The sequence below is a fragment of the Nematolebias whitei genome, chromosome 3, assembly GCF_014905685.2.
Source record: "Nematolebias whitei isolate Nwh7 chromosome 3, NemWhi1, whole genome shotgun sequence".
Taxonomy (NCBI): domain Eukaryota; kingdom Metazoa; phylum Chordata; class Actinopteri; order Cyprinodontiformes; family Rivulidae; genus Nematolebias; species Nematolebias whitei.
Window position 1 is genome coordinate 20,235,835 of NC_056500.1, and position 22,053 is coordinate 20,257,887.

Genomic DNA, 22,053 nt, shown 5'->3' on the forward strand with positions numbered 1-22,053 from the left:
AATACTGACTATTTGAATTTTGTTCAAGTTTTTATGTGTGCGTAATTTTCAGCGCATTCTCCATTGCTTTCTTCTGTGCAAAACTAGGTTATTCTGAAGGTTCCGTTCAAGCGACTGTTCATTGTTTGTGAGCAGGTGACAGACTTGGTGGCAGGTGTTTCAGGGGGTGATTTATTGCATTTCTTTGTAACGACACTGATGCACAATGAATAAAGAAACGCTTTCAGTGACGCGTCAGCTCATTGGTCAGCTGCAGCGAGTGGGCGGGGCCAAACGAACACTACGGGGCTGCGTCGACGCTTTTCTCTCTGTTCAGATTGAAACCGTGGCTGTGTGCCTTCCACCTCAGCGCTACGGAGCTACAAACTTTTCACGTTGTTCCTCCGCGGGCACAAAGAGTTTGAAGACGGACACAAATGGCCCTCATGTTTCTTCGCTGTTTACTTCGAAGTTCAGTTTTCAACTCGGAGAGCAGATTCGTCTAAACTGCGGCGCAACTTCAAACGGATCGTCGACGAAGTTGTAGCCGAGAGATAAAGGAATCCAGATCGGCCCCTCTGTGCTCCTTTCAAGGTGAGCATTACTCAGACTTTTAATCCCTACAAGAATTAATCTAAGGATTATTTGTGCGTGTCTGACGTTTCTTTAACTTGTGAAATGTCTGGATATTAGTTGCGGGCTGTAATTCCTTTGAAGTCGGGTGTTTGTAGCGGCAGCCTGGATGTTTACCGACTGCTGCTAACTTTGGAGGAAAGTTGAACCGAGGCTGAAACGCTGACCAGTCTCACATTTACACAAAACGAATTGAATTTCACGCGGTCTTTCCATGGAAGTTCAACTGGACTGAGTAGCCTAATTAAATGTATCTACTTTGAAACAAAAAAAAAGGCTTTAAAGTGGGAGGTGTATGGTGTAGTCTGGTATATCTGGAGGATATTATAAGGGGGAGATGTTCCCTTTTGTAGCACAATGTAAATCTGGTTTTATCTTACCTTGTTCAAGAGCTGCAAGTCCAGACAAACCCTCCTGTAGTTGTGAACAAGGATTCTGTTTTAATCTGTTCCAGTCTGCTTACATAATTTCATCCTTGAGGTGGTTTGAGGTGTCACATCAGTATGTGGCTATGAAAGCTTCGCCTTTGGCACCATCTTGTTGGAGATGGAGCTGAGGAACAGGATGAACTGGCAGCAATTTATTGGCTTTCCTTAAGTAAGAAGTGACTCACGGGATTGAATTGTTTATAGGGGCAGTAAGATGTGCACTGTAAAAAAAAAACTGTAGTTTTTACAGGAAAACTCTGGCAGCTGTGGTTACCAGAGTTTTCCTGTAAAAATTACGGGTGCTAAGTAATTAAATCTACCGAGAAAAGATGTAAATTAACTTACAGTGATTGAAATCACTGTTAATTAACATTATTAGTCTGTTAAGTCAACACAAATTAAATGTTAATTTTGCATAGTTGTGTTCTACATAAGACAACCCTTTCCTGTATTTCTTACCTCTATTAAATGTTTTTAGTACATCAATAACAGGCAAAATTAACTGGGAAATATCAAACAAAAAACTAATTTAAACTGTTAAAACCACAGTAAAATTTTGTATGTAAAATAAAAAGATATTTTGTGTATTTTGTTCATCGTTAATAATCAAATTATACGGTAAGAGTTACTTTTTAAACCCGCTAATTGACTACCAGTACTACTACTGTCATTACAAAACATGCAAAATGTAACATCATGGAATGAGAGGTACGGTACATATCACTTTAAAAAATTTATTGTCACCATTTGTAAACAATTCAGCGTCAATATATTCTGTGACTCGGATTTAATCCACAATCAAAAACTGCAGAAGATTAGCCTCTTTTAGTCAGGACAGTTTTCAATTAACAAAATTTTCCAAGTGCCAGGCTGAAAAGAAATTAAATGTAAAAGTTTACATTTTTAGCAGTTGTCTTCAAAAAATGTGGAAATGTGGAAGTTTAGGCAAAAATGTGCAGTACGTCAACAGTCCACAAAGGAAAAACTTGTAGTACCTTTTCTCCAACAGAACAGTCCAAAAACAAAACCTTGCAGTGTTCTACAATGAACAGTCCACAGAGCAGAAACTTCAAATAATTTTTCCTACTAACAGTCCACAAAACAAAAACTTGCAGTACCTCTTCATTGAACAGTTAAGAGTCCACAGAGAGAGTCCTTATTTAGGTGTCACACCACTCGTGATCGGTGATTTCCTGTATCAGGGTGAGGACTCGGGGGTTCAGGTTGAGACGACGCTTTGAGTTTTTGTTCTCCACTTTGGTTCCCTTTTCTGGATTTATCCGAAAAAAACACCTGTTAAAAGAAAAGACGACCATTATAATTATTTTGAAGTTTCAGTAAAGTAAAATACATACTGTTTTATAGTATTACAAATTGAAAGCAAGCCATATTTATTTACCTTTGAAGAAATTCCAGAGTTGAAGCCAGCTCAGACGGATAATGGATGTTGAAACAGTAATAGCTCCCGAACATCAGGCACAACGCAGAAATGAAGGAGGGGATGTTTGTGTTGGTAAGGGTCCGGTCCAGACTCAGCATGTACCTTGTTGAGGAATAGCATGACTGTCCTATAAAAAAAAAAAAATAATCATTGAGCAGGGTATATATTATTAGGTCCTATACTCACATGATAAAATCCATTAGTAGTACAACGTAATAAATTAGATATGAAGCAGACTTACCACAGACAATGATGGCTGGCGTTACAGCCACTTGCTCCAGTTGCACATCTTCTGCCAGACTTGTTTCATCTACATAGAAGAACATGGACTCCTTCTCATCAAAGTAGTTGAGGAGAAGCAGGACCATCTCTTTCACATCCTCTGAGCAGCCACTCTGCTGTCCCCGCAGCCTCTGAAGTCTTGCATAAGTCTGAAGGAACTTCTTATTCTTCTTGACACAAACAGTGGTCAGGTAGTTGAGGAGCCTTTTTCCCTTCAGATCCAAGTTGCGTATGAAGGTGTCCTTGAGGTTGATCCCAGTGAGTTCCTTGAAGTGGATCGACATGCCAATTTCATCAAACAAAAATGGCCACTCCTCTCTGAGGCACTTGATACTTTTACCCTGGTTGACATGTTGGCGCTGCGTGTAAAAGGTGGACTGCATAAAGCATTTCACCTCCTCTGGATTGGCATCAGACTGTTGAAACATCACCTTGAGTTTTTCCATCTTTTGCTGCTGGCTTTCTTGAGTTTCTTCACGAGGCAGGAATTGTACATTCCACTTAATGCATCCATAAGTGTCCTGCATTGCTGCTCTCTCTTCTAATGGGATCTCATCTGTGTCATCTGAATTACTCTGTTTTCTTTTTCTCATTTTGGGTGTTGAAGTGCGCCACACATTTTCAATTCTGTTTTGCAACTGTTTGACAAGGGAATGGTAGCCTGTGCCTACAATGTCTCCATCTATAACATCTTGCAAAGATTTTGGATACTTGGCCACCATTTTCTTTGCGACATCAGTTGAATGCTTTTTACCTACGAGAGGGCATTTTTCCATCATCTCAGTCACAACAATCCGGACCATCTGTCTCCTGAGTTTTGGGCCTGGTCTTTTCCCCCTCTCCAAAGATTGCATCAGTTCTTCTTGAAATTTAGTCCATGGAATTTCAAAATTGTCCTCCCAGTGTGAGTCAAGCTGTGGGCTGCTGGATGAGGTAGATGCTGAACTTTGGGGTGAAACTGAGAGCAATGACAGCGATTGGGCAGGTGAAGCTTCAACAGACGAAAGAGAGCTGTTTTCAGGGGTCTGGTCTGTAAATTACAGAAGACAAAGAAAAGGTTTACAATGTACAATATAAGAAGATGTCTATGCCTGTTTAGAACATGGTGCATGGGATGCAAAGTGTAAAATAATATGTTTAAACATTTCACTAACACATTTTTCATTACTTAGATCACATTCTGAGTGTTAAAAATTTCTACTAACATTTTATTGTTATTTAACTCACTGCAATATGTTACATTTAAATTTTAAGAAATACATGTAAATATTAATGTCGTCATCATTTTGAGACATTAGCAACTGCTAGCCTTCCAATGCAGCTAAAGCTTCTGTACAAGACATTGTCTCAGAACGATGATGTCATATCATGAGTCCAGCACCAACAGCAAAAGCTGCTTTCCTTTCCAAAATACCTAAATGTGAAATTCAACATTTAACTTTCACAATAAGATTTACACAATTCAATTTAGAATTAGTTATTTTTTTTAAACATTTAAATTAGCTATGTCAGAACAGTGAGCTAAATAACAGTTAAACGTTAGTAGAAAATTTGTAACACCCAGAATGTGAGCTCAATAATAGAAAAATATTAGTGAGAAGTTTTAACTTTTGTGTACACTGACCTGCCCTCTCCAATATGGTCATTTAAGTGAGACACTAGCTCTTTCACCGTGAGAAAATGGCGGGCACATAATGCAACCGCGCATTTTAAATCGGCAACAATGGCTGTAGCTTGTGGCGCAGGTGCATTATGTACACGATAAAAATGGCCCTTGAAAGCAGAGTAAGATGTAAATGTTTGACTACAGTTAGCGCCAACACACTTGAAAAAACAACGAGGCTCATTCCTATGCACTTTGCAATGTAGCACATACCCTCTTAATGTGTCCAGTTTCTTTGTGCAAAAGACGCAGGAGATCATTTTTAGAAAATTTGGTGTGTGACTTTTAGTTAAACTAAACTATCACACATTGGTGTAGCAGTCTTAAAAGCTAACGGCACTAGCTTACAACAACATGTGCTTACAACAACAGTTCAGCAGACATTTCCGGTAGGAAAAAAGTAAATGTAAAGCTTACCGTGGAAATGTTATTTTCTCTGAATGAACAGCCAAAGACTCAAAAACAAGGTGTAAAAAGTGTCGATAAAACTTGTGAAACAGTTAGAAAATTTCTTCTCCGCTCCTCCACAGACGGCAACTCTGGCTCGTTATGACGTCAGCTGCGGCAGTGAACTTGAGGCTCGTGTTCCTCCGCCCTCAGTGGATCATCCAATAAAAACGAGCGTCAGTTGCGCACTTTCAAATTCAAATTTATATTACTCCTTAAATGTAAAGTTTTAAAATTAAACGAAGATCAATCTTTTTACCATATTCACTTAGTAGTCCCGAGGTCACATGACTTACAACACGTAACATTTTTTTCTAGCTTCAAAAAGTATACAAATCACTAAATATCTGACCCGCATCTGCACACAATATTAAAGTGTAAAATGAAATTTTTATCACGATCAAAGGTAAAACGGAGTACTAGCTGAAGTGGTGTTGCCATGGAAACATGTAAAAAAAAAAACTCGCTATTTTCAGCAGGACGATGAACAATATTCATAAACTGTGGATGAACATCAAATATAGATTAGTTTTAGTCAGTCTAAAAATTGTTTAGACCCATGTTAAAACTATATTTATTTTGGCTTGGATTGATACGTTTTTGTAGTCACAGAATAATATCACTGCAGTAACAATTTAAAGTTCTTAAATGCATTTTAACAGGTTGGCCTTGAAAACAGTTTCAATAAATACCTCCACTAAATCAAACAAAAATATTTATAGATTTATGGTCGTGTATCTCAATATAAATAAAATTCAAGCTATTGAAATTATCAAACAGGACTAACTTTTCCTTCCGGTCACAGATCCCTTCAAAATAAGAAATATTAGATCTCATTATAATTTTCTCATATCACAAAGTTCAAAATTATCGTAGTTGAAAGCTTTCAGCATGAGTCGAACTCAGGTCTCGTGTTCTAGGCAAACATTTTTGTCATTATTATTTCATCAATCATGTTAAAAGTACAGCATAAAGTTGTAAAGTGATTTACCTTTGTATTTTGTATTTTCAAAAACAACTGATAAAAACTTTAGTTTTTCCAGCATTTAAATGTCATTTTAACAAAATTGCTTTGTTATGGTCATTACAATATTTTTTTGTGTTTTTTACCACCATTTGTAGTTTTAACAAATACATTTGATTATTTGCACATGTTTTTGTTGTACAAACAACATAAAAAGATTGTTTGACAGTTCACAAAGGTTAACTGTGAATTAAACAAAACATTTATGCTTTCTGATTTACAGTATTTTTATGTTGTGATTTTACATAGTTTCTACGTAAATTCTACTGACATTTCTTACAGTGTGATTCAGGATAACACACCCAGGTGTTTCTTCTTTGCCTAACATTAATTACAGAAAGCAAATTTTAAAAACTTTCAACTTGGGTCATTCCCCCCCCCCCCCCCCCAGTTCTGACAGTGATGTATGTTTTATTGATTTAAAAGCATAAATCGCAGGGGAAGAGTTTACACACTTTTTTTTTTAAAGGGCGCTGCTTATCTGATCTTTCATCTCCAGTCTAAAGTTCATTTCCGTTGAGCTGATAAAGGTGTTTTAGTTTTTTGAACAGTCATTCACCAGCTGTTGGTTTTGTTCATTCATGACAAAAGATTGTTCACAGTAGTGTTGGTGCATGGTTTGTATAACACACATTCTTCCTGTTCAGCTGTTTTGTAAAAGTCAAACGTTTGGCAGAACTTGATGTAAAGTGTTGCCTCTTTCCTGCTTTTTTCCTGCTGCCAGGTCAAAGTCAAGATGTCTGTCAGCAATCACGAAAACAGAAAGTCTCGCTCCAGCTCTGGCTCCATGAATATCCAGCTTTTCCACAAGACGTCTCATGCCGACAGCTTGTTGACTCAGCTCAACCTGTTGCGCAAGCGAAGAGTCTTCACCGATGTTGTACTGAAAGCCGGCAACTGCTCCTTCCACTGCCACCGGGCCGTCCTGGCCTCCTGCAGCCGTTACTTTGAGGCCATGTTCAGCGGTGGGCTCAGGGAGAGCCGTGATGCTGATGTCAACTTCCACGACTCTCTCCATCCTGAGGTGCTGGAGCTCCTGCTCGATTATACATACTCGGCCAGAGTCATCATCAACGAGGAGAACGCAGAGTCCCTGCTTGAAGCTGGAGACATGCTTCAGTTCCATGACATCAGGGACGCAGCGGCAGAGTTCCTAGAAAAGAACCTCCACCCATCTAACTGTCTGGGGATGATGCTGCTGTCTGATGCCCACCAGTGCCAGAGACTGTATGAGCTGTCATGGAGAATGTGCCTGGCAAACTTTGCCACTCTCTTAAGAACAGAAGACTTCCTCAGCCTGCCCAAGGATAAAGTTCAAGAGCTGATCCTCAGTGAGGAGTTGGAGGTAGAAGATGAAAGCCTGGTGTACGAGGCTGTCATCGACTGGGTGAAGGCGGACATGGAGCGGAGACACAGCGAGCTACCTGAGCTGCTGCGCTGTGTCCGCCTGGCACTGCTGCCTGAGTCCTACCTGCTGAATAACGTTGCTTCGGAGGAGCTGGTGATGTGCCACAAGGTGGGTCGGGAGATCGTTGAAGACGCCGTGCGGTGTAAGATGAAGATCCTTCAGAATGACGGGATTGTAACGGGGTTCTGTGCACGACCAAGAAAAGTCAGCCAGGCCCTGCTTCTGCTGGGAGGCCAAACCTTTATGTGTGATAAAGTCTACATGATTGATAACAAGACCAAAGAGATCACCCCAAAAACCGACATCCCTAGCCCCAGAAAGGAATGCAGTGCGTGTGCCATTGGGTGCAAGGTATGTATGTGATGTGAACTGTTAAACAGTTAGTTTAAACATAAAAAGTTTTTGTCATGTATTCATATAGTTCTACTGTTTTTGCATTAGGTTTATGTTACTGGAGGTCGTGGCTCTGAAAACGGGGCTTCCAAGGACGTCTGGGTCTACGACACATTGCACGATGAGTGGTCGAAAGCAGCGCAAATGTTAGTCGCCAGATTTGGACATGGCTCTGCAGAACTCGACCACATGCTATATGTGGTAGGAGGGCACACATCGCTGGCGGGGTCCTTCCCGGCCTCTCCATCTGTATCTCTGAAACAGGTTGAACAATATGACCCTCAGACCAACAAGTGGACCCTGGTCGCACCGCTCCGAGAAGGGGTGAGCAATGCCGCTGTGGTTGGTGCCAAAAACAAACTCTTCGCCTTTGGAGGCACCAGTGTCAACAGAGACAAATATCCCAAGGTGCAGTGCTTTGACCCCTGCCAGAATCGTTGGTCTGTTCCAGCTGCTTGTCCGCAGCTGTGGCGGTACACGGCGGCGGCTGTAGTAGGTAACCACGTCATTGTGATAGGAGGCGACACCGAATTTTCAGCCAGCTCTGCGTACAGATTTAACAGTGAGACATATCAGTGGTCAAAGTTTGGCGATGTTACAGCCAAACGGATCAGCTGTCATGCAGTGGCATCAGGAAACAGACTATATGTGGTTGGAGGGTACTTTGGGGCCCAGAGGTGTAAGACGCTAGACTGTTACGATCCATCATCAGACTCCTGGGACAGTGTGACCAGTGTTCCCTACTCACTCATTCCTACTGCCTTCGTCAGCACATGGAAGTACCTCCCATCGTAGAGACATATGGACTCTGAGGTTTCTAGGTGAGTAATTGTAGCTTCCTTAAGCTGACACGTAAAACCAAACGTTGGTTGTGTGTGTATTGTCGGATAATATATGGAAATTCACTGTAAAGAAGGGGTATACCACAAATCATCTCGCACCACATTGTTACATGGCTACCAGGCTGGTGTAAGTGACACTTTGAACCCGAGGCGGCCACTTTAAAGTCCCTAAATGTTTTCATGGTTGCTAGTGGTTACAGTTGTTAAAGATTATCTAAGTGCCGAGTGTTGGATAAATACGGTGGAGTCCTGGCTTTATAGAGCAAAAGGAATGTCAGCCATGCTCATAATTACAAAGCCTGGGCTACAAAATGTATCCTCTGTTACTGACTGGAGTACAGAGCAGAGGATCAGGTCTGTGCTTGTAGTGTCAGGAGTCAAGTAGGGTCCTCTGCAGGGCCTGATGGACCGCCTTTATTAGACATGAACTTCAAGCAGGTGTGATGTATGAAAGGGATTGTGCAATTTAGATAAGATCAAGAACATACCTTTCAAAATGTTGTGTAAATGAGAGAGTTCAACTTTGCATAATGTAAAAAAACCCGACGTACTCAATTCTACATGTGCAAATTTTCATGAAAGTCCTTTACTTATTTCCTAATTGAAACTAATAAATCTGTAGTTATTTATGGGGCTTAAAAGACCTGCTAGAGTAAACATATGTGTTGACAGAACAATCTGTTCTGTTCACAGGATTAGCAGTAGGTCAGTGAGCTTTAAATGGACTCTGGGACAGAGCAGTGGTGGAAGGAGGACCTCGTGTCAAGGAAACAAAAATATCATTTCCCTTACACGTATCGTATCAATCCACTCAAGAATTGCTTGGCTCAGTTTGCCTGAAGAGAAGACAGGTGCCAGTTTTCACAGTTTCGTGTTAGGTAAGAGGTTTTCCCTGAGGTGTTTCTCGATATTTGCACAGAGAGAAGAAACAGGCTTGTAGCTGAAATGAGAAGATCTTTTTTATCTTATAAGTTGTTTTTAAATGTCCTCATGGTGGCTGAACATGTTGGATTTAGGTGCCATTACTTCTAAAACATTAAGACAACAAATAACAAAAAACTCAATGGTGTTTTGCTATAAAAGTGACTTTTATGACTTATTGGTTCCATCATAGTCCATGCTCAATAATCCAGGTATACAATCCAACAATTTTCATTAAAAAAAAAAACTGTCCAGATGACCTGACTGAAAATTGTTGTCTTGGTTCCATGTTTTTGTTTTGTATCGCTGTAATGAAGCTGCACAGTTTATACTCTCTGGTGTAGTTTTATAAAATATTTTGCCATAATCTTATGAGAAAAATTTGTTATTCAAAACATATGTCAGGATTGTACATAATTTACCTATTTAAATTGGAAATCTACTTTTGAACCTCGAGTCAACATCTATTGGAAGAGCATAAACACAAGAAAAATCTGTCCAGAGGACCTGACTTAACCTTGTTAGATAAACACAAGAAGTTGAGTTTGCAGTCAAAATTCATGACAAAAATACCACGAGTGTTCCTGTTCCATCAAATTACTGATGTAAAGGTCTGCTTCAGATTCATAAGTCCTTTCCATCTGACAGACTCCAAACTTTTATTTATTCTTTTGCGCCAAGGAGTTTGAGAGAATACGAGTGCGAAGCGGAGGGCTTACTGTATGTGTGTCTACAGTAAACAGCACGAGACGATGGAGCTGAGGGCTTAGCGTTATGGGACTGCTGGTTTGGGTTCCTGTATCCATGGTTTGAGGGATATATTTTTCTGTGCCAGGATGGAGACAGACAGGCTGACTATGAAAAGATCAAGGCGACATATCTTTATGAAATCTCACACTTGACAGTCGCCTCCAGCCCACTGATGACTGTCTTGTATGTTTAATTACAGCAAAAATGTGGAAAAAATTAGTTTCCACCTTGAGTCTTGCTTCTGCCCTGACCCAGCTCGTGCCTTCCTTACCCGAGGCGGTTATCTTTAGAAGAGAAGTGCTCTAGCAAAACAAGTGAAGCACACATTTATACCTGTAGGACTGTTCTAATCTTCAAAACTTAGTCAGGACTGGGGCTGTGCAGGAATTGCACTGCTGCAAAGTCTCCATTAAAATATAAAGACTACCACACTCGGAGGAGGAGGTAAAGTGGAGGTTGAGTAATGCCAGCAGAAGCAAAACTATATTCTACACAGACTAACGCCTGCCTAAAAATACATCGCTCTGTCGACTTTCAGCTGGGGTTAGAGAGCAAACCAAGCGGGCGTGTTTGTGTAGGTGTGTGTGTGTGTGTGCGAGTGAGTCCATTCCCTTTTGGTTTTGTTGCATCTGAAAAACCACTAGTCAGCTGTTCAAGTATTCACTGGTAGTATTGTAGGTTTTTGTGCGGTTGTAAAAACCACTTGTTTTCCACTCTCTCTCTCTCACACACACACACACACACACACACACTCTGTCACATTGCTGGCATTGGCCCTTCTTTAAAGAGGCCAACCTTGCTCTAATTTTAGAAGAATTAATGTGCAGCCTATTTTACCATTAGTAATAATTTGTTAATGTTGCCTCGCAGTTCAGGCCTGTGTGAGCTGGTCACACTTAGCTTTGTGTTACCACCTAATGTAGTTTGTTGTTGTCCTGTTCATTTCCACCAGATGTGACTAACCGCAGACTAGAGGAGCCAAGTACCCACCGCTGATGGAAAAGTATTTGTAAATGGGTTAAGGTTCATATACTTGGGGTCTAGACTTGAGTAAACGGCTCTCTCAGGCTTAAAACATGCTGTTTGTTTTTTTCAATACAGTCCTAATAGTCACCAGTAAAAGTTGTTTTTTGTTTGTAACATCAGGTTATTGCTCTTATTTTTTGCTTAATTTTTATGGTAGAAATGGAAAACATTTCAGATTTACTGACATCTATTTGTATGCTTATTCCAAGATTTGAATTCACTTGTTGTTCTGGGATTAAAGACCTTGGATTACTGCCACGGTGCTCTGTTCTGATGGTGGCTGATGTTTTACAGAGCAGTAACGATTACTGATGGTAAACAAGGATTTTACCTAGACTCGTGTATGTTAATGGTCTGTTTCACAAACCATATTTCACACCCATCACTTATATCTCCACCTGAACATCTGAGATTCTGATTCTGCCGTATTTGTTTACCTCATAGACTACAGCCAGCCTAATGTTAAGACTCATCATGACTCAAGCTTCCACGTGATTTTTGACCAATTCTGGCTAATGCTTTGTTTTCATAGAGTATGGACCTGCATTTAAAAATGTATTGAGCTCAGTTTATTTGATTTTGCACTTTACCATGATCTGAACTTCGCAGCGTGCATCTTCCTAAATTTAAATCGGTTCCCTTCATCGTGTGCTGCGTGTTTACAGGCAATACAAGTGCAGAACTGGAAGTTTAAACACTGTTTTGGTCAAAGCGGGGAAACAAAAAATGGTGCAGACAAGAATGTTATCAGACAACGGGATGTAATGTGAGATCCTCGCAGAAGTTGTGAGCGTTGTATTCTCTTGTAATCACAGAGATGGTTTATCTATTATTGAGGCTTCATCTCCTCCTCATTTCTTCACAAAAGAACTCTGATATAAGGAGCTTCTCCTCTTTTATCTGAAGTGGGAACATCTCCGTTTGATAGGATCCACCTGCAGAGGTCAGAGGCTGCCGAGGGACTCCTTGGCGAGCTTGCGGCATCTCCAGACAGCTGCTGTAAAATAGAAAGGTCACGTCAGGATCAGGGAGGAGTGCAGAGGCCCCAGTCACTCAATACTAATGTTTTATTAATGCCTCGCTGTGAGGGTCACCAGGAACACGAGCTGAAAGAGGCTTTTATTGAGGCATCTGTGTAAAACAACATTCCCCTCCACCACCACCACCTTAGCTCCGATGCAAACGCGCAGCGATGGCACAGGCGCACACTTCATATCCATTCCCTCGAGTAATCAGTTTGCCACATTACAGCCCTCAGCACGGCTGCTTAAATTTGCATAAACCTAATGGCGTTTTTATTGGCCTTCTTTTGCCGTGCTGAGAGTAACAAAAAGGAAAAGGAAAGGCGATGCCTAAAATGGCTGAATAATCGCCTAGACTAATTTGATTACATCCTCAAAAAGAGACGAGCTGTCATACAGTTCCAGGGGCCTCCTCAGAAAGCCAGCTGGGGGTGGGATGGAGTGTGGGTCTGTCTGGTAATTAATCTGAATTACGCAATATTTGCAACAGAAGGAGATTAAACTGGAGCTTCTGCGAGGATTCTTCTAGCCTTTCTGCTTTGGAGCTTTTTAACCAAAGCCTGTAACTTGGAGCTCATTGTGGAGTCCATGTGTCCTTCAAAGTGATGCAAACTCATGTAAATGAAGCAACTGTGAGTCGTGCTGGTCAGTCCAGGGGAGTTCTAGGCGTCATTAGTAAGCATCGCACAGACCTTGATGCACACAAGGGACAGCTTAAAGAAACTCTGCTTTGGTTTGGGTCATTGTTGGAGTAAATGGGCTGACTGGAGGACGCAGGTGGGATCTGAGGGACACAAGCACATGAAATGAAAATAATGTTCAGACGCAGGTGCTGGTGATTAGATAAATGTGACCATGTTACAAAAGGGCTTTTTTAATGTTAAACTAAGACGAGTAATCTTTTCGGCGAAGGTGAATTACCTTGAACATTAAAAAAAAAAAATGTCCATGTACATCACACTGCCTGTGCCTATTCTAATAGAAGTTAGAAATATGGGTTAAAGGTGAAGACTGTAACTGATACAGCTCAGCGTTGCATATAATTGACCTTGACGAGTAATAGAGGGACTGTGAAACAGTATGCAGCTTATTCCTGGTAACAACCAGACCTTTGTTGTGGCTGAGGGAACCCAAGCTTGATTAAGTGAAACACAGATGGATGTACCGAGCTGTTTTTGGATCTTCGGGTCATTTTGTTCTCCACCTGGACTGTTGTTAACTTTAAAACGCGTAATCAAAACTCAGGCTGTTAGTGTTGCTGATAGCAACTTCTATAGTTTTTAGCATGTTGACCAAAGTTCACGTCACATTAATTCACTCTGATAAAGCCAGCTGTCGCTGCACTGGTTTTAATGGGAGAACTGATGAAAACGAAGCTGCAGCTCTTTTGAAAGGGTGATAAATGTTGGTTTATTAGAGCTCACCGTTGTCCTTTACACCTTTAAGATAAGACGAGCAGAGGGTTCGGGCTGTACCTTTGTGGCAGCCGGAGGAGCTGAGTTAGTTCAACTCAGACTTTTGGTCCCAGGAGGATTTTATAACCTTTGAGCCAAGCTGGGCTAACTGGCTCAACCTTTTCACACTAAGGTTGGTTAGCTAAACTCACTGCAACTCCTTATTTCACTCAAAATTGTGAGTTTGAGCAGCGCAGGATGCTGTTTTAGTGTCTTGTTTACATATAGCAAGTTGTGCTGTATCAAAAGATTAATATTGAGTAAAAATCATTTTTCTGCTGTAAGAATCTGCAGAGTATTCTTGATTTGATATTTTTAGCTGATGAATAATGGATTAAAAACGGTGTTGAATTTCTAAACATGAATCAACACCTAAAATTGTAAACGGGTTGAGCTGGTTTCTGCCTTGAGGTAATTGAACTTTTTGTGCATTTTTTGTTTTGTTCCAGCACATTTGTTTTAGCGTTTCTGTAAGGTTTGACACACAAAGTCTCATAAATCCAGTTTAAATATTTAACGTTCAAATACACGAGCTGAAAGTGTGCTTTTAATCACCAAATTTAAATCTGAAGCTTGTTTCTGAGCTCATGTTGCTCCCAGTAACACAATGCTCCACCTGTGCTCCACTGGTGCACTTCAGGCAAAATATTCCCAACTGCAACAGGATGCGTATGAGTCAGCGAAACCTTCTATAATGTCAGCCGGCTTTTTCAGCCGTGACAATGAGAGCTCATAAGCTTATCCAAACACCCGCCCCCTTACTGCAGAGCCTGAACGTCGAGGCTCTTCGTCCCAGCGCAGAGAGCAGAGCTGTCATCAGAAGCATGCTAATGGAGGCAAACGGCACGTTCAAGACTCCCTTAACGTGTGGTTAAATTATACACAGAGTTTATCTGAGGTTGCGGTGAAAGCACGAGATGAGAGATTCCAAAGAATTAATTACAGCATCTGTCAGGAAAATGCTGCTTGCACATGCAGGAATTTGAGAATTGAGCCATAAGAGATGGACTACATCTGGGAAAAATAGATTAGCAGATGGTTTTGAGAACATTTTTTTTTAATTGTCTGATCTTATTTTCTGTCTGTCACCTCCTTCAAATATTTATTACCCAGCAACATAAATGAATAAACTTCTTAATCCCACATGATTTGGTTAAATATCGCATCCGCCCTCGTTCTGATCAAATGGCACTGCTGAAGTTTTACGCACTCTTTATGCAGCAGCGTTCACAGGATATGAACATTAATTCCCCTCTTTCTTTCCCCCAGATGAGCCGTGGTGTCTGGTATGCAGAAATGTCTCTCCCCCCCACTGGCTCCGAGGAGGAGGAGGAGGAGGAAGATGAAGAAGGGGTTTGTGTGTTCTTGTCGTGGCTTCCATCCTCTCTGATGGATTTTCTGCTGCAAAAAGGGTAAAGGGCTGAAAAGAGCCCAGAGACTGAAAGTCTGCGGCCTCTTCCCACCTGATTTGTTTACTCGAACGTCTTGTGTAACTTTCCCATGCAGCCCCGCAGTCTGAGCAGGACTGGTTGCCATGCCAACTGCAGGGATCTCACAGTCATCTCTGCTTGAAAATCTGCAAACCTTTTCCTTTTTCCTGTTGGGACAAATAAACTACTGTGACTGGATCGACCCTGCTCTGCAAGAACAAGTTATCCTGACGTGTTTTACAGAAGCTGTCATTTTCTGGTTCTTTCTCCAGCCCCCCCCACCCCGACTCGTTTACTCAGGTGTAGAGTATCTGGACTGCAGGGAGGCTAAATTGGACTTTAGCTAAGCCAGACATTTGGAGGAGGAGAGGAGGCATTTTGTGGACGTGTATGATTTTGTACACAGAAATATTCTTCCTGTCTATATTTTAAGCATTTGGACTTGGGCTTCCCTCAATTTTGGTGAGCTAAATTTGTACTTCTGTCCACAATGTTAAAAAAAAAAACCTCATGTGTTGCCCATCAGGGCTGAAGGAGATACTTATCTGTTAAAAAACAAACTATGATTTAGTCAGTTTTGTTTCTCAGGGTGTTTGTTTAATCTTGCCTGTATATGCTCCAGGAAGGGTTGCATCTTTGTTTTACTTTCTTTATTTTTTTAATTTATTTTTTTGTGAATGTACTATTTTAGCAATCGTCTTTCATTTAAAAATGCATTGTTTTGACGTGAAAATGTATGATTATGTTTATTAGAAGACATTAGCTCAACATAAGACAAAAACATGAATAATTTTAGTTTTACGTGGGATTTAAGTGAAAGTTCAAAGCAGTTAGCGTAGTAGCTGCGTTTCAAAATTTGTACGTTATAAAAATCTTAAATGGAAGTCTTATGTATGTACAGTTGTACATTTATTTTGTAATGAATTTGTAGTTGCCTCTGATTTGCACATAATACCTCTCAATGGTTTTAACTTTTTCTGTCTTTGTCTTAACCTGATTTTGGCGTTTGTGAATTATCAAAACCTTTTGTAGGAAATTTTCAAGTCTCTTTTTTTTCCACGTTCTTCATGTATGCTCTGTGCATGTCACTAATATATCAAAGTACAAGTCTGTTATGCTAACGTTGAAAATATTTTACTGATACAACCTGTTGCTACTTGTTTTACAGCTCCAAACTTTCCAATAAAAACATGATTTTGACTAATTTTCTTTTAAGAGTTTTCATTTGACTTGTTGGAGATCGATGAACCGAGTATTCTACCTGATTTGGCAATCAAACATTTGAAGATGTTTAATAAAAAATAATGTAAAGCTAGCCAACATTTTTCAGTAAGGTCATCTGGACAGTTTTTTTGTGTTGTTGTGCTAAAACGTTTCACCTTCTATCCAGAAGGCTTCATCAGTCAAGGAAACGCACAACACAAAACTGATTCTTCCCCCAACAGCTTACATCCAAAGTGGAACAAACCAGTTGAACCATCTTAGCACCAACTTAACTGGTTTGTTCCACTTTAGATGTAAGCTGTTGGGGGAATAATCAGTTTTGTGTTGCGTGTTTCATTGACTGATGAAGCCTTCTGGATGGAAGGTGAAACGTTTTAGCACGACAACAAAAAAGAAACTGTCCAGATGACCTGACTGAAAATTGTTGGATTGTATACCTGGATTATAGAGCATGGACTTTGTTGTTAATATAAAGCTAGGTTCTTTTTGAGAGGGCTGTCTTGAAACGCATCAAGCAGGTACTATTTATAAGACCGGTCTGGGTTGGCAGGCCTCAGACTGATGAAGTCTTTCAGATGAAAGTCAAAACATTTCTCCCCCAAAAAAGAAACTTGCCCAGATCACGATTTAACCCTTTTTGTTTGTTTAAACAAACAAAAAACTTTTTAGATGGTTGCCCAGCTTTTAGGATGGAATTAAAATGTTTTAAAAGTATATAAGTAATTTTAAAAGCAAATAATAATGGAAAATATTGACAAAACGATGGTTTAGCATAAAACAAATGGCTGCACTACTTGATGACACCTGGTCCTTAATTTGAAACATGAACTCACCTCAGGATCATAGAGAGCCTGAAGGAACACCTCCTTTCTGGACTTTAACTCTTTTCTGACCGAACTGACGAGCCAACGGCTACAAATGACTCCAATCTCAAAAAGTAACATTCAATTTAAACAAATGTACACCACAGTTCATATGGGATTACACAATTATTGACGTTCCTGGGTATTTGTAAGTGCAAACAGCAGCAGTTAGCTGTAGCTCTTCCAGTGTAGGTTGGGGCACCCCTGGCAGATATACTCTATTTCTGCTGAAATAACCTTTTATTTAAAAAACAACAGAGAAATGTAAAGTTTTCTAAAATGGGAGTAGACGATAAAAAATGCATTGGTCAAGGCCACCATTGTCCACCCCCTGGCTTCGCCATTGTTCCTGGTTTTGGATAAAATCGCTCCCTCCACTCACAAGGATCTGTCACTCTGCACTGCCTCGGCTAACTCATACCCATATTACACCAAAACCATTAAGTCTTACTTGAGTTCCTTTGTTCACTTCCAGTCCAGAAAACCTTGAATCTCATCTCAAAATCTAACATTCACTGTTTACATCCTTGAGTAACAAAGGACATCAGCGTGCCGCTTGTTTTGATGTTGGAGCTGTTTAAGTTGACAACAATCCATTTGGGTCTCAGACTTGCCATTGGCTCATCAAAAGGGAACCCCTCTTTAAAAAGTCTGAACTTTCCCTTTAAATTCATGACAAAAATACATGACGTCTCCTGTAATTCAAACATGATTGAAAACTCAATGAGCGAAGGTTTAGGTAAGAAAACATTGCATTTAAACAAGTTTTTCATAAATGTTTTCTTGAATACCACTTACATGAAGTGTTTTGTTGTTTTTCTTTTCTTGGTGAAAACAAGTGACATAACTCAACAGCTTTGTTAACTCTCATGAAAACCCTCTGTTAGGTGGACGTCAACAAAAGGCGTCTCTAAACCGTCCCTCAGCTCTGCGGCGGTGACATCAGGCTGTGCCCAGTCAAGCTTGTGGCTGAGTTTGGGCCAGACCGGGTCAGGGGGGGGGGGGGGATTCATCAAAAGGTTAATTTATGGATTCTTACAATGAAAAGATGAAACACCCCTCCCTGAATGGGAGACCTGGCAGTGGACAGTGGAACGAGCGGGTCTTTTTAACAGTGCCTGTTGTCGTGCAAAATGCAAAAACGTAACGATTTCAGGCACAACTTCCTCGCAGCACAATCAAAGTGCGGCGAACAAACGGACGTTTGAAAGTTGGTCCGAGACAGACGGACACGAGGCCGCCAAAACAACAACGACAGAGAAAAGAGGCCAACATTAATCTGGATGCTGGACTGAGTGCATGAGCTTGCTGTGTGTGTCTTTAGTCATGCTTCATGTGTGTTTGAGGTCGCGTGTGTGTTGGGGGGGGGGGGGGGGGGGCCTGTTTTTTTTCTTGTAAATCCATTAAAAATGGAGGCAGTGAGGTGGAATGAAAAGGGACGCCGCTCTCGCCTCTCCACCCAAATAACGGCGTGTGTCTGCAGGCCTGAGACCCCCAGCTGGACCCTCTGCCCACTCCGGACAGGGACAGAGACGCCTCGGTGAGGTAGGAATCGACCTCCTCTCCCCCTTCCCTGCGGGAGGTGGAGGGGGGCTGGAGGTTTTAAATCCCTCTGAGAAAGAATAGATCAATATGAACCTTCTGGTCTGTTCACATCTGATCTGACTGTTCAGTCAACATGGTGTCCACAGGCAGGCACAACCATGGTACTGTGAAGAAGTGGAAGTCAAACTGATCTTCCACTTCTTTACCACCCATCCATCCATCATCCATTCATCCATCCATCCATCCATCCCACTCCACTTTCTATAGCCACCTCTTCCAGCTCTTGAGGGAGGATTCCAAGCTGCACGGATCTTTGTTCTCATTTTTCTTTTGTTTTTATAAGTAACTAACAGATACTGCAGGAGTCTTGCAGCAACAGATCCACACTCATGATTTGTAGCTCATCATAGAATACCTGCAATCTGCAGGGGTCACTGGTGCCCATGTCCAGCAATTACAGTGCGAGAGGCGAGGGACACCCTGGACAGGTCTCCAGTCCATCACAGGGACACATAGAGACAATCAACCATTCACTCTCTCACTCACATCTAGGGACAATTTAGAGTTACCAGTCAGTCTAACATGCATGTTTTTAAACTGTGGGAGGAAACCGGAGTACCCAGAGAAAACCCACACATGCACGGAGAGAACATGCAAACTCCACCCAGAAAGGTCCCGGACCGGGATTTGAACCAGTGACATTCTCGCTGAGTGACAACAGCTCTACCAACTGTTATTTATTTATTTGCTCTTCCAAGTTAAATACTACAGCCTTACATTTCCTTTAGACATGGTGATGTAATGTTGAAGCTTTATTACTCACCTCTTTTTCAAATGACCATATTCACAAGGTCAAATTTCGGTGTTGGACTCCTCCAGGGCTGCCTGTTGTCACCGATTCTGTTCATAAGTTTTATGGACAGAATTTCTCGGTGCAGCCAGCTGGTGGAGGGATTTTGGTTCGGTGGCCTCAGGATTCCATCTCTGCTCTTTGCAGATGATGTTGTCCTGTTGGCGTCATCGTGCCGTGATCTTCAGCTCTCAGTGGAGCGGTTCGCAGCCGAGTGTGAAGTGGCTGGGATGAGAATCGGCACCTCCAAATGTGAGGTCATGGCCCTCAATTGGAAAATGTTGGATTCCTCACTTCAGGTCGAGGTTCTGCCTCAAGTGGAGGAGTTCAAGTATCTCAGGGTTTTGTTCACGAGTGAGGGAAGAATGGAGCGTGAGATTGACAGACGGACTGGTGCAGCATCTGCAATATTGTGGACTCTGTACCGGTCCATTGTGGTGAAGAGGGAGCTGAGCTATAAGGCAAAGCTCTCTGTTTGCTGGTTGGTCTACGTTCCTTCCCTCACATATGGTCACGAGCTCTGGGTAGTGACCAAACGAATGAGATTGTGGATACAGTCGGTTGAAATGAGTTTCCTCTGCAGTGTAGCTGGACTGTCCCTTAGAGATAGGGTGAGAAGTTCAGTTATCTGGGAGAGACTCAGAGTAGAACTGCTGCTCCTCAACATTGAGGAGCCAGTTGAGGTGGTTCAAGCATGTTCGACTGGAAGGAGACCCCGGGGAAGACCCAGGACAAGCTAGAGAGACTACATCTCTCGGTTGGTCTGGGATCTCCTTGGAGTCCCTACAGAAGAGCTGGAACAGGTGGTTGTGGAAAGAGATGTCTGGGCCTCCCTGCTCAAGCTGCTGCTCCCGCGACCTACTTTGTAACAAGCAGAAGATAATGAATGGATGGATGGATGCATGGATTTCATGATATCAAAATAGAAATAATAATTAACATATTATATACTGTATATATGTACTATATAGTATATTGGATATTAAGTTGTATTTATCACCCACTATAAGAGAATATTGAACAAGTGCCCAAACATACATACTGTATCTGGTTAAAGTTTTTCACAGTCCAGAACATTTAAATGTGCAGTTTATGTTGCTTTAACTGAGTGTTTGTCACTGAAACACCAGCAGGATCCTTTAAGTTCCAGGTCAAACAAGAGGAGGAACAACATCTCTAGCTGCAAAGCAAACAACAGTTCTTCCTTTAGTTTATTCTCCTTTTAGTTCCTGTCTGCTTTGAATGAAGTTCTTTCATTGTTCCTGGAACAACAACCAAAACACACATTGGACGAATCACAGAAGGAAAGACAACTCAACAACACTGTTTCCTTTTTTTTATTTTTCTGTCTTTCATTTTTCTCTTTTGAGTTGTCTAAAGTTCTCACCTGGTTGTAGTTCGTCAGTCGGCTCACCTGCTCTGTGTTTCATCGATATCTTGCCCCAGCAGTTATCAACTCTTGGTGTTTTAGTTCTCAGATCTTTGTATTCTTTCACCTCCTTGCACAGTTTCAGTACGTCACTTGGTCTCAGTAATAAAATACAAAATAAAGATGTTTATAGGTGAGATGTCAGTTCTTTGGGTTTGACTACTTGACTTCCTGTTGCCTCCTTTTTGTCCAGGACCTTTTCCACAATTCACCACCAAACCATAACTGGTCATCTTCAAGGGAACGTTTAACACACTTCCTTTGTTTTCTCCTCTTAGCAATCTGTCTCGAGTATAAAAACATTATAAATAAAGTGTTCTGGTGGACAGGCCAACAAACCACAAGCTTGATTTTTCACAAAACTGAGAACACTCAGGGTAGGCATGCTTTCCCTGCATAGATGGGAACACGTTTGGCCTTCGTTCTTGCTGTAATCATAACGAACACCATGTTCATGTGCTCCAAAGAGCCACTGCAAAACGGTGGACGAACTGACAGCTGACCCCTGCTCCAAGATTGTGGCTCAGTTGAATAACATCAAAATCAATTGTTTAAAAAGAAATAAATTAATAAATCATGCATTTTTTTAAAAAATTAAGGGTTAGTTTGATGTCATAAGGTACACAATGTGTAGAGTTTAATGGTCCACAAATAAACAACCTTGCAGAAACAAGGACCGTCGTTCATAAGGACTTGTTGTGTCCGGTGCAGTTTGTGCTCCTGGACTGAACCTGATCAAAAATGTCTGAAAGTATTTTTATTTCATCGTAACTCACTGGTAAATTAAATTAGAGCGATACATTCTGGTTTGGTTACAAAGTTTCTTGGATTTTGTTTAGCTACCAGAGGGTAAAGAAAAAGATTGAGCAGCTTGTTAAATGTCCTCACATTGTGTTTACCTGCAGGTAAACTCACCTGGTTTAAAGTATTTAATCTATCCATTCTCCATCCATCCATCCATATATATATATATATATATATATATATATATATATATAT

The 22,053-nt window shown here is 41.1% G+C and overlaps 2 protein-coding genes across 2 annotated transcripts; one reads left to right on the forward strand and one right to left on the reverse strand.

Moving 5' to 3' along the window:
• The first annotated feature begins 314 nt into the window (after positions 1-314).
• On the forward strand, positions 315-15,502 carry enc3 (ectodermal-neural cortex 3). Its single transcript, XM_037698084.1, has 4 exons — positions 315-573; positions 6,622-7,656; positions 7,747-8,519; positions 14,983-15,502. Exons 2-3 carry the CDS (start codon positions 6,634-6,636, stop codon positions 8,491-8,493), a joined length of 1,770 nt encoding a protein of 589 aa, XP_037554012.1. The 5' UTR covers positions 315-573; positions 6,622-6,633; the 3' UTR covers positions 8,494-8,519; positions 14,983-15,502.
• On the reverse strand, positions 2,201-3,781 carry LOC119430829. Its single transcript, XM_037698312.1, has 3 exons — positions 2,723-3,781; positions 2,440-2,608; positions 2,201-2,333 (listed from the first exon to the last, which is right to left on the reverse strand). The coding sequence occupies exons 1-3, from the start codon at positions 3,615-3,617 to the stop codon at positions 2,201-2,203; spliced, it is 1,197 nt and encodes a 398-aa protein (XP_037554240.1). The 5' UTR covers positions 3,618-3,781.
• Positions 15,503-22,053: the final 6,551 nt, after the last annotated feature.

Coding starts and splice junctions, on each gene's coding strand:
- LOC119430829 (XM_037698312.1), bottom strand. CDS start 3,617: ATGCAATCTTTGGAGAGGGGGAAAAGACCAGGCCCAAAACTCAGGAGA. Junction 2,609..2,722: donor GCCAGCCATCATTGTCTGTG/GTAAGTCTGCTT, acceptor TTTTTTTTATAG/GACAGTCATGCTATTCCTCA. Junction 2,334..2,439: donor ACTCTGGAATTTCTTCAAAG/GTAAATAAATAT, acceptor TTCTTTTAACAG/GTGTTTTTTTCGGATAAATC.
- enc3 (XM_037698084.1), top strand. CDS start 6,634: ATGTCTGTCAGCAATCACGAAAACAGAAAGTCTCGCTCCAGCTCTGGC. Junction 7,657..7,746: donor CGTGTGCCATTGGGTGCAAG/GTATGTATGTGA, acceptor TTTTTGCATTAG/GTTTATGTTACTGGAGGTCG.